Source organism: Larimichthys crocea, chromosome XV (assembly GCF_000972845.2).
Source record: "Larimichthys crocea isolate SSNF chromosome XV, L_crocea_2.0, whole genome shotgun sequence".
In the NCBI taxonomy this organism is placed as follows: domain Eukaryota; kingdom Metazoa; phylum Chordata; class Actinopteri; family Sciaenidae; genus Larimichthys; species Larimichthys crocea.
Window position 1 is genome coordinate 13129 of NC_040025.1, and position 16113 is coordinate 29241.

General features: G+C 38.2%; 1 protein-coding gene and 1 long non-coding RNA gene across 2 annotated transcripts; one reads left to right on the plus strand and one right to left on the minus strand.

The window, feature by feature from the left end:
- Window positions 1–1551: 1551 nt before the first annotated feature.
- On the minus strand, window positions 1552–12869 carry slc26a6.1 (solute carrier family 26 member 6, tandem duplicate 1). Its single transcript, XM_027288348.1, has 15 exons — window positions 12806–12869; window positions 12432–12596; window positions 11110–11262; window positions 10324–10406; window positions 9809–9956; window positions 8929–9042; window positions 8681–8758; window positions 8254–8349; window positions 8021–8127; window positions 6928–6997; window positions 5007–5096; window positions 4052–4213; window positions 2799–2853; window positions 2273–2397; window positions 1552–1775 (listed from the first exon to the last, which is right to left on the minus strand). Exons 1-15 carry the CDS (start codon window positions 12827–12829, stop codon window positions 1746–1748), a joined length of 1500 nt encoding a protein of 499 aa, XP_027144149.1. The 5' UTR covers window positions 12830–12869; the 3' UTR covers window positions 1552–1745.
- On the plus strand, window positions 12494–15057 carry LOC113747697 (uncharacterized). Its single transcript, XR_003463800.1, has 3 exons — window positions 12494–12584; window positions 13959–14182; window positions 14907–15057. It is a non-coding gene; the product is annotated as an uncharacterized LOC113747697 (long non-coding RNA).
- Window positions 15058–16113: the final 1056 nt, after the last annotated feature.

Here is a 16113-nt window from a genome sequence, read left to right on the forward strand (position 1 = left end):
ACTGATTGTTCAGTTCTAAACTAATTCCAATTCAATTTCAAATTACAATTCAAATTCAGTTTTTCAATGCAATGATTCAAATTGAACAATACAAATTTAAATTATGTGATTCAAATTCAGTTTTTTAATGCAATTTTTCAAGTTAAGCAATTCAAAATCAAATACAAATGATTCAAATTCAGTTTCTGGTGTCACATGTTTCATCCCATATAAAAGATCTAAGACTCCTTTTATGCACACAAAATCTCTTATATGAACTATGTTGTTCACAAATGATTCAAATTCTGTTTCTGGTGGCACATATTTCAGCCCATAAGGTGTGTCCAAACTTTTCACTTCTGTTGTGAATATATATTTGTATAACAAGATGACTGTCTTACTCAAGATAAAACTGCACATTTTAGAACTTTTATTGTGCCGCATCTATCAGGTGGATGGATTGGAAAAGGAGAATTGCTCACTGACACATATTTTGTGAACGACATTTGAGAAAAATAAAGATTTGTATGCATAAAAGAAGTCTTAGATCTTTTACTTACAACTCAGGAAATAGGATGAAGGTGAAAACCCAAATGCTGCTAAATAATTTAGATGCATTCACTTTCAGCCTGACAGATTTGGGAACTTTAGAAAATTTTAATCTCTTCTCTATAATTTAAAATAAAGTTCTGTGAGTTTAAACAAAATTTGGCTGTGCAACATAAGATGGTAATAGCTGACACAGTGGCTGCTGCTTGTTTTAACATTAATGATATGCAAGAGAAACACACATTGCTTGCATGTTACTTATACATACTGTTGAAAAGTTCTCAATAAAACCAAGTGCAGCAAAATAACTGTACACTTTAGACATAATAAAATATGTATTCAACCAATCATGGTTACGTATTAGCAAATAGTTAATATTATAGTTGTCTGCAAACTGCTGCCTTGTGCTCATGAAATGTGCTCATAAAAACATAATCTAATTATTTAAACCATATATCAGAAGAATAAATGGCACAATGTACACTCCTCTACAAGTGAAGGAGAGAAACTTTTAACAGCATATAGACAAGGAGTGGCAGACACATATTTTCTGTCTCTGTCATCTACGTTAAATCAACATATTAATCCAAAACATACACAGTGCAGCACAGAACAGGACAGACAGTCATTATATCTCTTGTAGATGACGAATGCATTTGGAATTATTTGTTTTGTGTTCCTGTGCTTTCAGACTTACAGAGTCATGGGTGCTCGCTGCTGTTTATGTTTCTCTTTCAATTGTCCACCATCAATGTCACTGAATCCTTGGTAGCCTAATGGATAAGGTGCTGGCTTCTGCAGAAAGGGATTGTGGGTTTTTGAGTCCCATCTGTGGTGAAATCATATTCTTCTCTTGCTGTTTTATTGTCAGGAGCAAGCTCAAATTAGTTTGTTTATACAGCAGAGTGGTGCAACAGAAGGATCAATCAATGAACTGAAACCACGCTGTGGTTTTTACTGGCACCTGGGCAGTCGTAATTAAAATCTAAAATACTTCATGACAGGGAGGTCAGTATTGGTTGGGAACAATTATATTTATTGTCCGGAGATGTGTGAGAAGTGTAGACATACTATGAAAGGTGTTGATGGCTTTCTTTCAAAATTAAAGGAAGCTTTGGTTGTTCTGTCTGACATCTTAAAGCCTTTCTGTCTTCTTCTTGTGAGATGTCTTATCTGTCCTGTAATTTACATTCAAAAGTAGCAGTCGCATTGTAGGTTCAACATTCACTCGCATCTGTGCTGATTTCCTGAGAAGAAATAGAAACAAATTATACAAACATTAAAATAACTTGAAATGCTATATTACACTTCATATTCAATGAGCTGTCATGTAAAGGTGCCAAAGAAGTACTGAAAGGTTAAAATTTATTCCACTGAGATTCAGTTGTGTTAGGATAGGAGCAGCTAACGCAGACTCGAACCTCAAGCAGAGATGTAAAAGTGGGATATAGAGGTCTGGTAAGAAGACTTTTTTTTTTTCTAACTCTACACTGCTTCGTCTGGAGCTACAAAGCAAAACAAGTAAACAGAATTTGATGTGTAAACTTGGTGGAGTTCCCCTTAAATGTGCCTTCACTTGAACCAGTTGAGCAAAACAAATAAATAAAAAGCCTTTCCTGATTTTAGAATATGATTCATCATCTCAGGGCTCACAGACCATCCAATAGAAAATAATAAAGGAATATCTGTAGATATACTTCCTCAGCATATCTACAGATAAACTTAAAAATTAGATATTGCATACCTCTAGAGGTTTAGGCAGGGTCCTGAGGCAGCGCTGGACAGCATGGTGGACTGAGGGGAAGAGACAGGAGCTGGGCAGGCTGTCTGCTATACAACCCTGAGTCTGGAGCTGCGATAAAACTCTTTCTGTTGACACACAAAGAGCATCAGTATCACACACATTATGTTTTCATTTTTAAAGTTTCAAGTATTTATTTGATGCACAGTAAATGTTTAGAAAAGTTTTAGAAAAGAAAGTTTGAGAACATTCAAGGTGTTTAATTGCATGTGTTGGTTTTAAGTACAAAAAGACCCAGGTTGGAAAAACAGTTACTGTATCTGCATGAAGTTCAGGAAGGAAAAAAGGGTTCATGCAGAGCTGCAGTATGGGAAAGGTGGTGGGAAACTGACCTGTGGAAACAATAACAGCCCAACACTATAGAGAAACTGTGGGTGTAAGTGTATGAGTGATTGAATGAGTGTGTGAAAGAGACATAGAAGGAGAATTACACTGTAGGAGATAAGTGAGTATGAAACATGAAGCTGACCTGGGCACGCTGCCAGAAACACGGCGACACCCTGGACTTCCAAACTTTCTACAACCTGTGAATGACGCAAACATCATGAATGTCTTTTCTTCACACGCATAGTCATATTCAAGCACGTGTTGACTCTGTAGGGCTGATGAATGAATTTTTTTCTTCTGTTATCTTTGAGGTCAACATGGAGTAAGAGATAAAGTCATATCAGCATGACTGTTAACTCATCCATTATTTAATACTGTGAGAGGTGTGTGTGTGCAACCATGAGAGGGTGTGTATCATATTTTCATTATCTAACATGCAATTAATGAACGTCTAGTCTCGTCTAGTCTTAAGTAAGAATTTCTTGTCATTGATTAGCAGAAAGGAGTAAGGATAGCCAACTGGCAGAGGAGGAGGAGGAGTAATATAACAGATCAAATTATACTGCAAAATTTAGTTGAGGCTAAAAAAAATTTCATGTTTGTACAAGTGATTTAAAACAGTGTCCTAAAATCTCTGTGCTACACTAGTATGTTTCACTGTTTTGTTTTACATAAAGGGAGGTTGTATTTCACATTATCAAAGATCAATCTTTCAGAAATGTAAATCTTGAGCATCTGCTCATGTAGTACAGCCAGCATGCAAAGCAATAAACCACCACATGAAATAAATGTACATCGGCTTTGCTGCTTTCTAATGAAACATGAAACATCATCAGAGGTTTTCAGCATTTTTTTTTTTGACAGTTTGTGGCATTTGTAGCTCTAAACATGCCCCATCAACTAAGAAAATAGTAAGTGACTTGTAGTATGTCTAGTTTTGACTTTCCACAGTATTTTATTTTATTTTATCATGCATAACTTTTCATCTATTATTTTCCTAGTATAAAATGTTTCTATAGTTTTTTTGTCTAACTAGGAGAGATTATGTGTTGATGTTGTTGGAGAGACAAAGAGAAGGGCAACACCTGCACAAACCAGTGTTGTAGTACTCGAGATTGGTCTTGGAATTGACTGCATTTTTACTATGTCTTGACTCGGTCTTGGACAAAGAAGACTCAGGATTTCATTTCAAGTCTGGTCAAGACCACAACTGTGGGGATATCACCAGTGTAATATGGTTCACATAATAATGTCAAGTTTGTCCTGCCACAATTTCATTATTAACTGAAAATACTTTGTTCTACAACTGTCTACTATCTGTCGTTACAGAGATTGACAGATGGTCTGAGCGATAAATGATAACACAGTGCATTTCAGGCAGTTCTCTCTCCTCACCTTGCAAAGTGCTGTCATTGCCACAGAGTCCATGAAGTTAACTGAGCTGAGATCCAGAACCAAGCAATGAGTGTGTGCCGATGTCTGGGCTGAAGAAGATGAGGAGAAAGAGGTACCAGTGTGGACTGCGGCTAGGTTCTCCTTCTGACCACGGCTCACCGTCTAGACAAGTGAAAAAAAAAGTATAACCTCATCAGTTGCTGTGTAATAAATGGTTTATTGCAGAACTTCTTCAAACATCCTTGTGCATTTTTTCTATTCTGACTGTTTTTCTATCCTTAGGTTACACATGGTCATGTGTGGGCCTTGAGGTCCTTGGCAGTATTAATTGTTTGTCTTTGACTAGGTGTCACCATATCTCAACACTGTGGTGGCCAGGGTCGAAGAGGCCTGTTGCTGCCTTCCTAGTCATAATAGATAGCTTGCCGTTGACGTTCCAATCTGCGTAAACAGACATCTGTGTCCCCAGACTAGAATATGCTGACAATAACACCTCCATGGGTAAAGACATTCTCTTTGACTAATTCTGGGGTGTGTAGTATTTGGGGTGTGGTTTTTGGGTTTAAAGTTTATCCACCAGCATGAGTTCAGCAGAATGCGAGACCGACTCAAGCACTTCTGATGTACTTTAAGAGTGTCTCTAATCAAGCTTCAATAAATAATACAGCATAAGACATCAGAGGCTCCTGAACACTTTCTTCCTTCCTGACCTCACCATTGACCTTTGACTTCAGCAGTTTCTCCACAACACTAACCAGAGGAAGAGAAGATGAACTGATGACCTGCTGTTAATCTGCATTCATTTAAACACAATTTCAAATCATGTTCATTTTCATAATTTTTTTACTGATGCTAATCTCTCACTGCTCTATTTTTTCTCTTCTTCTTGTCAATCACAGTCCACCCTCTGTGTGTGTGTGTGTGTGTGTGTGTGTGTGTGTGTGTGTGTTGGCACCTCTCTTGTCTCTGTGAAGACCAGTTCAGAGTTGGCAAAGTAAATAGGACTGGAATAGGACAGTATAGTCATGCCAGGAACTTGCTTTGCCTGTTACAAAAACAAAACAACAGAGATACACACAGTACATGTCTTTAATATTGTATATATATATATCTATACATGACAAAGTACACAGAGGGGAGTTGGAGTTGGAGTTGCAGCCGCCACCAGTGTAACAGATTGAGGAGAGAATCAAGAAAAGGGGACAGAGAGCGAGAAGTTGACAAGAATTCACTGATGCTCAGAGACTAGACAGATTGCCTTTGGTGACAGTTTAGTGTTTTGATGTGTGGCAGATGGTGGTTTTCAGCCAGGGAATTATTTTTAGTGTGTTTTGGCTGCATGACAGTTGTACCGTTCAGACTACTTCATTAAGTTTCTAAAAGACTGAAGTTCATTGGTGAACTCATTGTGTTCATTTATATGTTGAAGACGCTGCAATTTAGAGTCCTTAAAGTTTTTTTTAAGCTGGCATATCATTATTCAGAATCAAACCCGTTTTAATATAAACTGTAGGAACAACTTTTATCATCGTATCATCATGCAAAAAAGCTGGCATTTATTCAGATTGACATTGATCTACTGCATTGATCTAATACATTGGTAACGCATTTAATCACATTTAAATCACAGATGCTGAGATTTAGTTGAATATGTGTTTTATGCACCGATACAAGACAAGCTGTGGAAATTTTGTTATTAACCGTGTTTTGCATTAATGGCATCATAAATATGCTAGATCACAGCCTGGATTTAGCAAAGATTATCAGGAGTCATGTAAGGTCAGAGTGATTCATCCCCACCAATCAGTAAAGCATCAACAGAGTCAGGTCTTGGCATACTGCAGTTGTATAATGGCTTGCTGTCCAATTATGAATCATTACGTTCTTAAATTCACACATGAAACTTCATATTATTGGTAAATTAGTCAGACTGACAGACATTAGTCTTTGGACTTTTCCGTGCATTCATTCTCTGTGTTTGCCCCAGATGATCCGATTATTATTATATTATTACTTTCCATACCAATATGTTATTGTGGAAGTAGTTATACTTTAATAAATTAGTACAGTAATGTGTTCTGGTTTCAGCCAAGGTATTTTTGAGCAAAGTGAGCAACAGCTAGGAGCAGGTGGAGCAAGCTGCACTGTCCAAAGTTTAAAAAATCCAGCTACCAGCACCTCTAAAGCTCCTTAATGAATGTTGTATCTGATTTGTTTAATCTGTATCTTATAATCATCTCATCTAACTTTGGTAAGAAAGCAAATAAGCCTATTTCATAAATTGCAAAGTACAAAGTACTAAAAACTACTAAAATGCTATACATTACAATATATGCAATGTGTGAAGTACTTTAACTTGAAATTTCTTAAATGGCCACAAGATGCTGGCTCCAAGAAAATTATTTTATTTTGGTCAGTACAAATGTCAATGAGGTATAAAGTCAATATTTTTTTCCCAAAATAAGCACATTTCATTTCTCATGTATGTTTTGCTCCCAATAAAAAAAATACCCAAATGTGGATTTCCAGGCTTGGATAACAAAGAGATCACAGTAAGCAGTAACTTCCAGGAATTTAGGTCTGTAGGTGATGTCATCCATTTTCTTTATGGCTTCTTTTAGCTCTAACAGGATGTATATCAGCCAAACAAGATAAAATGAATGTAAACTTAATGAAGTCTGAAGACGGACAGCTAGAAACATGATGACAATTCAGTGCATGTGTTCAAAGCGTTGTTTGTTTGGATTGTGTTTCACGCCATTTCCTCAGGCTTTAACTTTACACATCTTACTTTGAGCAACATCAAACTTTTAATCAAACAGTTTCAGTTTTCAAAAACGTGTTGTAATGAGACTCATGAGACAGATTGAGTTTACCTCAGTGTAGAGTCCCACATCTCTGTAACAGTCTGTACCAGGAATATGACCCAAAACAACAGTGGAGGAGCTGGAAGACGAGGACGAGATGAAAGACAGCAGAGAGACAGAGTGGAATATTAATGAGAGTGCAAGGAGACGAGTGAGAAGAGGGAAGTAAAAGCAAAACTTTGAAGAAGTATCACAAAAATCTGAAGAAATTAGTCAATGAATTGATGAGTCAAGACAAGACAAACATCCCTTTAACACTCAATGCATATATAACACAATTCAGAGTCTTTGTCCCAATACAGACAGACAGACAGTATATACAAGTAAATATACAGTATGATTGTGATAAAATTAATGATTATTGAAGTTCCAATACATGCTGTTGAGCCATTGTTACATTAATTGTGACACACTGATGTTTCTTTTAGAAAATATGGCCATGCAACTTTGCTCTATTGTGTCTAAAGTCATCATTGCTTCTTTTGTTGTTGTTGTTGTTGTTTTATTTTAAAGACATCTTGTTTATATAATCATCTATCTATCTATACAATGCCTTCCTCGTGATGTGTACCATAAAGTAACCCCTCTTTATGTTGAACAGTAGTAATGTAAAGCTTTTCCTGTAATCTGTGTGCCCTGCAGTATGGCTGCCTGTCGAGTATGCCGTGTAAAAAACTGCCAATGTTTTGAATCCATCCTCCATAACTGCTTATTATATCAGAGTCATACCTTTCACTGACACTGAGCAGTTCATCACATGATACATAAAGACAAATAAACATTTGCGCTCACATTCCCCCCTACGGGCAATTTAGAGTCATCGATTAATCAACATGTTTTCAAATTGTAGGAGAGAACCCACGCAGACACGGGGATGTACATGTAAACTCCACACAGAAAGGTCCCAGCTAGGTGACAGTGTAATACAATAAAACTAAGCAAACAATAATAACTAGTAGAAATAATGACATGATGTAACTACAGGTGTAGACTTCCAAATCAAATTAGTGTGGTTGACGGGATACTGAAGAGTACATGTGGATTTGTGTACCACCAAAGCTTCATCTGTCTGCATGTGTCACATTCAATTATATTTACTGACTGTTGTGTCCTGTAGATGAGTGTTAGCAGAGAGAAGCCGACAGCCACAGCCAGACCGAGGTCCAGGTTAAAGATCAGCGTGGAAATCAGCGAGGCTACCCATACCAGCTGAAGGAGAGGAGGGAGGAGAGAGGACCAGGATCAGAGGCTGGTACTCTTAACTGTTTCTATGCTATGCTTGACTAAAGGTGTGTGTGTGTGTGTGTGTGTGTGTGTGTGTGTGTGTGTGCTCACCAGGTCTAATCTGTCAGACTTCCAGAGGACACACACATCTTTGAACTGAGCCATTATCCCCTGCAAGTTGACCACGATGATCACTGCCAGCACTGCCTGGAACACACAGCAATGCCTATCTGAATACTGGCTAAGACACATGAGTCATCCTGACTGTGAGTCTGTTCCAGATGGAGCATGACTTGACATTTTTTAAAACATCTTCACTGAGAGGCTCTTTAATTCCTTATGGAAAGCCATACTGACTGGAGGATTACCAACAACATTTGGCCATTTGTCTGCAGATTGTTTTGTTCTCTCTTTTGTGCATCGTGTGAGTCTTTAGTAGTCCAGTGATGGAATAGGTGAGATTCTGGTGATTTCAACCCTTGCTTCACAATTTATAGGATGCACATAAATAACACTTGTTATCTCATATGCACTTCACCTTTGGCAGTTGCTCAAAGAGATGACCGATCTTCAACAAGATAGTTAGAATCATCAGAGATGATACCAAACCTGCCATCTAAAATAAGAGATTAAAATACAACAGGAGGACATTAAGAAAATGAAAACAGACGATTACAAGTTTAAAAATAAATAAATATTGGTTGACACTGCTTCTTTACACAGTCCGCAGAACAAATGTGGGTCTGGGTTTTTATGTATATTGCATATATGTTTATAATACAGTACCTGTGATTTGACACCAATACTATCCTGGACCATACTGCGAGAGAAAGAGCAGCTGACGGCAAAACATTGGAACATTCCTCCAATGGCGTTACACAAACCCAGAGCCAACAGCTCCTGCAGCAAAGACAAAGAAAACAGAATTTTGAAAAGTTTGTTGGTTATCAAGTTTTTATCTTTTCAGCACCTAAAATAATATCTTGGGATAAGGGTAATAATAAAAAAGAAAGAAAGAAAAAAGAAAGAAAAAAGAACATTATTTCAGGGTTTTAAAGGGTTAAACAGCCATGGTCTGTAAAGGTGCATGATATAATAATGACAGTATAATACTTTTATGATTTAAGATAAAGACACTGAATCAGGGGTTTGTTAATCTCTAGCCTATAGTCTCTAGTTAACCTCAACCCTCACCTCCTTTCCATCATCCCTCCTACAACATCTTGGTTTACCTTCATCCATAATATGCTATAAACTGCTCTATAATCTATATCCCTATTGCTGTGCTCTTTGTTAACGAAGGATCTTTGATTGGAGTATGTTCATCTAACCAGACCTTGTCCTTCTTGTTTGTCTTTCACTTAGATAAACTGACATAGAGCAAATTCTGACTGACAGAGTTACCCCTGCAGCAGCTTTTATATAAAGTGTCAGCTGTGACTTTCAAAATCAGTGGTGAAAATGGAATGGGAGCGCTGTCACATCACTGAATCTATATCATTTATATTTTCTTGTTTTCTGACTCCAGGGTCATGTGATTAATTTTGTTTGTTTTCTTCAATTGCATTATTATGCACTACTTTTTTTTTTTGCTCTTTAAAAAAGCAGAACATACAACAAAGGCTCAATCTTAGTTGAAATGTGGTTAAAACTGCCACAAATGTACCTGACTGAGATCCACGCAGTAGCCGTGTTTGTGGGCGAACACTGAGCCCAAGGCTGAGTGGAAACTGAAGCCAACCAGAGCCAGAGATAAAGCTGGAACAAACAACTCTCTGACCTGAGAAAGAGAGGGAAGGGCAGGGGGAGACAGTCTAGAGACGAGAAGGAGGACAAAGAAAAAAAAAGGAGAAATGACAGGTTGATCAACTGAATGACTAATTGATAATTACAAAAAGAAATAAAAATATATAGGATAATTAAGTAATGTAATTGATACCTCATAAATAATACATCACACACACACAACACTCTCTTAAAGCTATCAAGGAAAACACAATAAAGATAACTGGCTTATTTTCTATGATGAGATCAGAAGTATGAAGAACGAGAGGTTAGAAGGAGGTCAGAAAGATAAAGAGAGAAGAGTCATAGAGCTTTAATATTGGTTAACATATATAACCGATATATATATATATATCAAATTGAATGACAAGGAAAAACAGATACAGTTCTACTGACCCACTGGGTATGTGTCCCACCACCTGGACTCTGTGCTGTCCAGTCAGATCCATCTGCACTGACAGGATGGTGCCCAAGACAATCTGTGGGAGCAAAACAATGGCCGTGACTTTTTCTCGCACAAATGGTCCAGTTTGGAAAAAACAACAATATACAGTATTTTATATCTAAATGTCAGATCAATCAGTCTGTTCATACACATGCACATGGAAGCACACAAGCACATATATTATCAGAATCAGCTACTGTCTGTTCACAGATCCACAGCCAATAGCGATGGGTCGAAGCCATTTTCCTATCATGACGTGATCCCACAGGATTATGGAAAAGGTTTAAAGATGACCTTTCAGATGTCTCCAGTTTGTTGGCATTTCTGTTCACCATACCTCCACATTAAAAATCTTGCTATGGTTTCATACGTTCAAGATTATATTATTCCGTCTTTTTTATCAGATTGATTATATACCGAAAACACACTTTTGTATATTCAAGATAATATAAATATATAAAATGTTTTTATATTTACATTACAGTAACTAAAATAAGTGATCATTCCTTTAATAAATATAATAAATTGAGGTTTTGGAGCTAAAAACAGATTTTTATATAATTATGAGTCAATGAGTCATTCACCACTTCATCACTGTGGCATCTGTACATCTGGGTTTCATCTTATGGGCATGAGTCTACAGAGTAAGTGTGTGTGTGTGTGTGTGTGTGTGTGTGTGTGTGTGTGTGTGTGTGTGTGTGTGTGTGTGTGTGTGTGTGTGTGTGTGCATCCCTCACCAATATAAGTTCCCACGGTATAACCACAGGCAGCTTGTTCTTAAAGCGCTCATTCAGCATCTTGCCTCCAAACAGTATCACCATGGAAACCACGGAGACTGACAGAGTTCCTGGTACAACATTGGTCACTCCATGCAGAACATCCTTTAAAACCTGGAACACGCAGTTTCAAACAATTTGTTTGCTCTTTAAAAGCAAAAAATACAACGACAGGTAACTTTCAACTACCATATTTAACTAAAAGCTACTAATACTGTGAACAAACATCTGTATAGTGTCCTCATACACCTCCATGTCAGTTATGTCTGGAACATCTTCAGGGAAAGCTTTATTTTTCAGGTCAATACCTAAATCCTTAGACCTGGAGGTGTAATTTCATGTGTGAACCCCTCCATTGCATATCAGAAGTCATGGTCCAGTGGAGGGGGAAAACCACTACCTGCAAATAGCTGATAAAAAACCTTCCAAACCCAAGCAAGATCTTGAAATCCTTTCCACGTCAAGGTGACAAAGTTCATCTTTGAAGGAGTTTGGCGCTACCTTTGAATTTGCCCTATGGAGTGCCAAGAATAAAAAACTAGCAGGAGCAGTCTTTGCAAAAGTCTGAAGGGGATTTTAATTGCCAAGGCAACACATTGCCGAGATATTTCAATTGTTCAGATTCTAAGAGGGTAATGTGAGTCCACTAGATAGTCCAGTATTGAACCAGGACATCAGATATGACCTTCAGCTTGATGAAAAAACGACAAATTACACTGGCCTGCAGTGTTTTTGAAGTTTGAATTTGACCCTCCAAGTTGTAACCCTTAAACTCCAGTCCAGGGTCCTTCCCTGCAGAAATGTTACACACTGCCTTTTGACCTCAAAACTGCAGTCAGATCATATTTCATTTTCTATTCATTGCTTTCTGAAAGAGGATAAAACACATATTCTTCCAGTCACGAATAGACTAATTACAATCTGATTTAAATTTAATTTGAATGTCTGTACAGTTATGATATTGGCTGTTCAGGGGCAAATCAGCTCAAGAATCAAATCAAGAAACTGATGCTAAAATTCTTTACAAGATATCCATTTAGCTGATATAATAACCACATTTTAGATTTACAGGTAAACTGATTAAACCCACATGACAAAACCTGATGAATCTCATCACCAGAGGGAGAGAGACTAGCTTTGAGAGCCACCACAGAGGTGAGAGACCAGCCACATAACAGGATGGATGGTATGGATTCAAAGTCTTGCCCAAGGATACTACAGGAGTGTTGAAGCTTGCGGACATGACTGCATGTGCTTGTGTACATGTGTGTGGTTTAACAGACCCAAGCTGAAGGCAGTAGTCCAGTGTATCTCTGTGCAGGTATCCCAGTCATCAGTGGCAGCTGCAGGATGCCCACATGCAGACCTGCTGCTGTGGTGTAGCCTCTGATTACAGGATCAGACAGCCAGCGACACACACCATCTCCACCCAGCAGGTATAGCAGGAGCTGAAGCATTGCACACACACATTTTGGTATCTGTGATTAATGCTAGGTCTGACACAATTTTACATCCAAATGGCCTCTGCCCTTCATTCACTCTGCTCCTGTGTTTGACATTTTTGTATTAATCACTACTGGCTCTTCTAAACACCACCAGCCTATTTCTTGTACAAGTTCTTATAAACCCAAAACTTTAATAATCATAAAACCCAAACCCCAAACAAGCTCCAGGCTGTCATCTTGCGAATAAGCCCTCATGTGACTCTGGGCATGTTTTATTTAATCCAAATACTTTGAAATCCAGAAAATGCCTAGAGTTAATACAGAAGTCTGTGTAATCAATTTAAATGACATCACCTGAGGATTCTGGTGTCACAGACTGACCCCAATATCTTCAGAAACCTGGCTTAAACAGTAAATACATGATTCTGAGATTTCCTTACATAACTGTAACTTATAAAGCATAGACAGAGTGGGAAGTAACTGATTCTGTTTTAAATGCTGTCACTATACCACAGCCTTTTGAACTTATAGTTTTAACATAAATATAAATAATTTGAGTAATGTTATGGGTGTATACAGACCAGTCTCTAGTGCAATCAATAAATTAGCACACAATAACTCAGATGATGGCTCTATGCAACTTTAACCAAAATTGGTGGCAAATGAATCAGGTAGTCCAAAAGATGTTTGAGAATCTCAGTTTGTCTGATTGATGAGCTGACCAGGTCTGATTTAAAGGATCCTTCTAAATTAACACTGATTCTGTTCAATAGGTCAGACAACATTACTAGCTTGGCTTTAGTGAACGCCTGTCCTCTAACCTGAAGTGCTAGACTGGAAAGGTCAAACTCTAGGACTGTTATTACTCAGTGACCCTCCTAAAGGTTATATACACGGACCTTTAGTGGATGTTTGTTGGGAAAATGTCTCCCCTCCACCTCCCCCTTCAAAATGGGGCCAGAGGTCAGAGGGGAGTGTCAGTGAGTGTGTACATACTGTTTGTCCATGTATTGTCTATTGTGTGTGTGTGTACCTGTATGAGGCCACAGAGAAAGGTGAGCTGTATCGCCACGTTCACTTTGGCTGCTTCCATATCAATCTGACTCTCTTCAACGCCGTTGCTAAGCAACTCCACGTTAGCTGTCACAGACCCAATCATAATGGCCAGGAAGGCAAACGAACCTATCACACATAAATAAACACAGAAGTTTTTAACTCACTGATTAAGTGATTAGGTTCAAGGGTAATCTAATGGATTTATATTGTGTCGCATTGTGTTGTAGCCTTGATTAAACCACAACAGAAATAAGAAGCTCAGATTATTGTAGAACTACTGTAATTTCACCAGGTTGCGTTTTTCTTAAGTTTGCAAGGCACTTTAACATGTGGAGGACTGCACCAAGCAGTTTCTAGATATGGATGTCCTTCCAGAAAAATAAGGACTGATAGTCACCGATGGAGAGGTGTCTGGAAGTGCCAAAGATGAAGTAGATGATCAGAGGATAGAATGAGGTGTAGAGACCAAACACTGGAGGAATTCCCACCAACATGGCATTGGCCATACCTGGGATAGAGGAGGAGAGGTGAAGGTGAGAAGTGTGCTTTAAATGAACAGCTACTGTGTATTAAACCATCATTATTTGAGTGGTGGCTCTGTGTAAAAAAAGAATTTTAAAGTCTCTGTACTCATGAAACATTCTCTTCCTACCAACCAACCATCACCTTTATATTGTATACTTATATATTGTAGTTGGAGTTGCTACATTATGCACATGTATTCATCCAGTGGTACGCTTCAGCTTGCACCTTTCTTATCTGTAGTCATAGCGGAAAATATTTAATGTTGTAGATGTAATTTAATGTTCATGTTTATGTCTTTAAGCTGTAAAATACACTGCAGATGACCTATTGTTGGATCATATTATGGCAGCTTGTGGGTGTTCAAACCTCATTAAGACTCTAGACGATATGTGATTATCATCTGGTGCTGCTTTCTCACCCTGTGGCAGCTGTATGATCCCAACACTGACTCCAGACAAAAGGTCTCCAATGGCATTTTCTCTGATGGAGTAGTGAGGTAGCCATGACAGGATAGGAAAAAAGCCCAGCAGGAAGCTCTTCAACCTGGGACCAGAACACCTGGAGAAACACACACACATATGCACACACAGGGTTATAGGCCATTTATCTTCAGATAGATCTGTTAGCCTTCAAAACCGGATAAGGCCCAAACTGGCATGTAGCAAGGCCAAAAACTAAAACCTATCCTTTGACTCACCGACATCGTGCTTTCACCCTCTCCAAAAATGGCAGGGACTTCTTTTCTACTCGCTCCCCAAGGACATCCAGCTGTGATTTGTCCAGGGCAACAGCGAGATGAGGCTGCCTGTCGTGAGGAAGGCCACTTCGATCAACGCTGTCCATCTGGAATCAATGTCAAAGATTATTGATAGTACAGCTTTTCTCATGTTTCAATACAGGGCGTGTTTAATGTGTCTCCTGCATTTTTCTTTATGTATGTAAAATGTTTGTACGAAGTTAGAGGACAAAGAAAAAGGACGAGTAGTAGTTACTGTATAGATAACCAAGACAAACCAAAGCAGTGACTGACCGAATCTGTATCAGCATGAAACCACACGAGAACAAAGAGTTCACATGTGCAACAGCATGCATGTATGAGGATAACACACAAACACACACACAGCTCTCACACGTGAGTCAGGGGAAGGTAGAGAACAGCCTTGAACTCTGCACATTACAGTGAGTTTACAGCCCTTTTTCTCCTCCCCTTCACCCCCCCTTTCAGTACGTCTGAATAGCTCTATTATCACAGCCCAGCTTTCAGAGACACAGTGTGAATGAGTGTGTGTGTGTGAAAGAGGGAGACAGAGACAAAGTCTCCCTCTTTCACACACACACACACAAAGAAAAAGAGTAAATCAGAAAGATAATTATTTTCTCGCTTTTATCTATTTTAAAGTATTTCCAATTTTTGAAAGTCATGTGAAATTGATTTAATGACTGACATGAAGGAATGAAGAATGAGAGGCACATGTAGTGGGAGGAAGCCAAAGAGAATAAAAAGAAAAAAGAAAAACACATGCTTTTTACATGTTTTTATTGTCCTTTTAACTCACCACAAGAAAAAATTTGAATGATCCTCAGGTCATTAAATTATCCTTACAGAAACTTCAACACAACATTAAAGAATAAGATGTCAACCTCTCAAAGTTTTGTCAGCAACTTTATTTTATAGAGGAGGTATTCATCTTTACTGGGCAAAAAAAATCTAAAATATAGTATTTCAGAACATAAGACACACTGATCTATCTATCCTCATCACTCTGGATTTGACAGTGGTGGTTAAAATACAGCCCTAATAAAATAAAATAATACATTTGAGGAAAGCTTCCTGTCAACTGTCAACTGTCCACGCAGCACTGATTCTTCAGTAGTGTAGCTGTCTCAAAAGCAGCATGAGGTTTTTGATGCGTTCAGCACGGCAGCGAGGCGTCTGGTG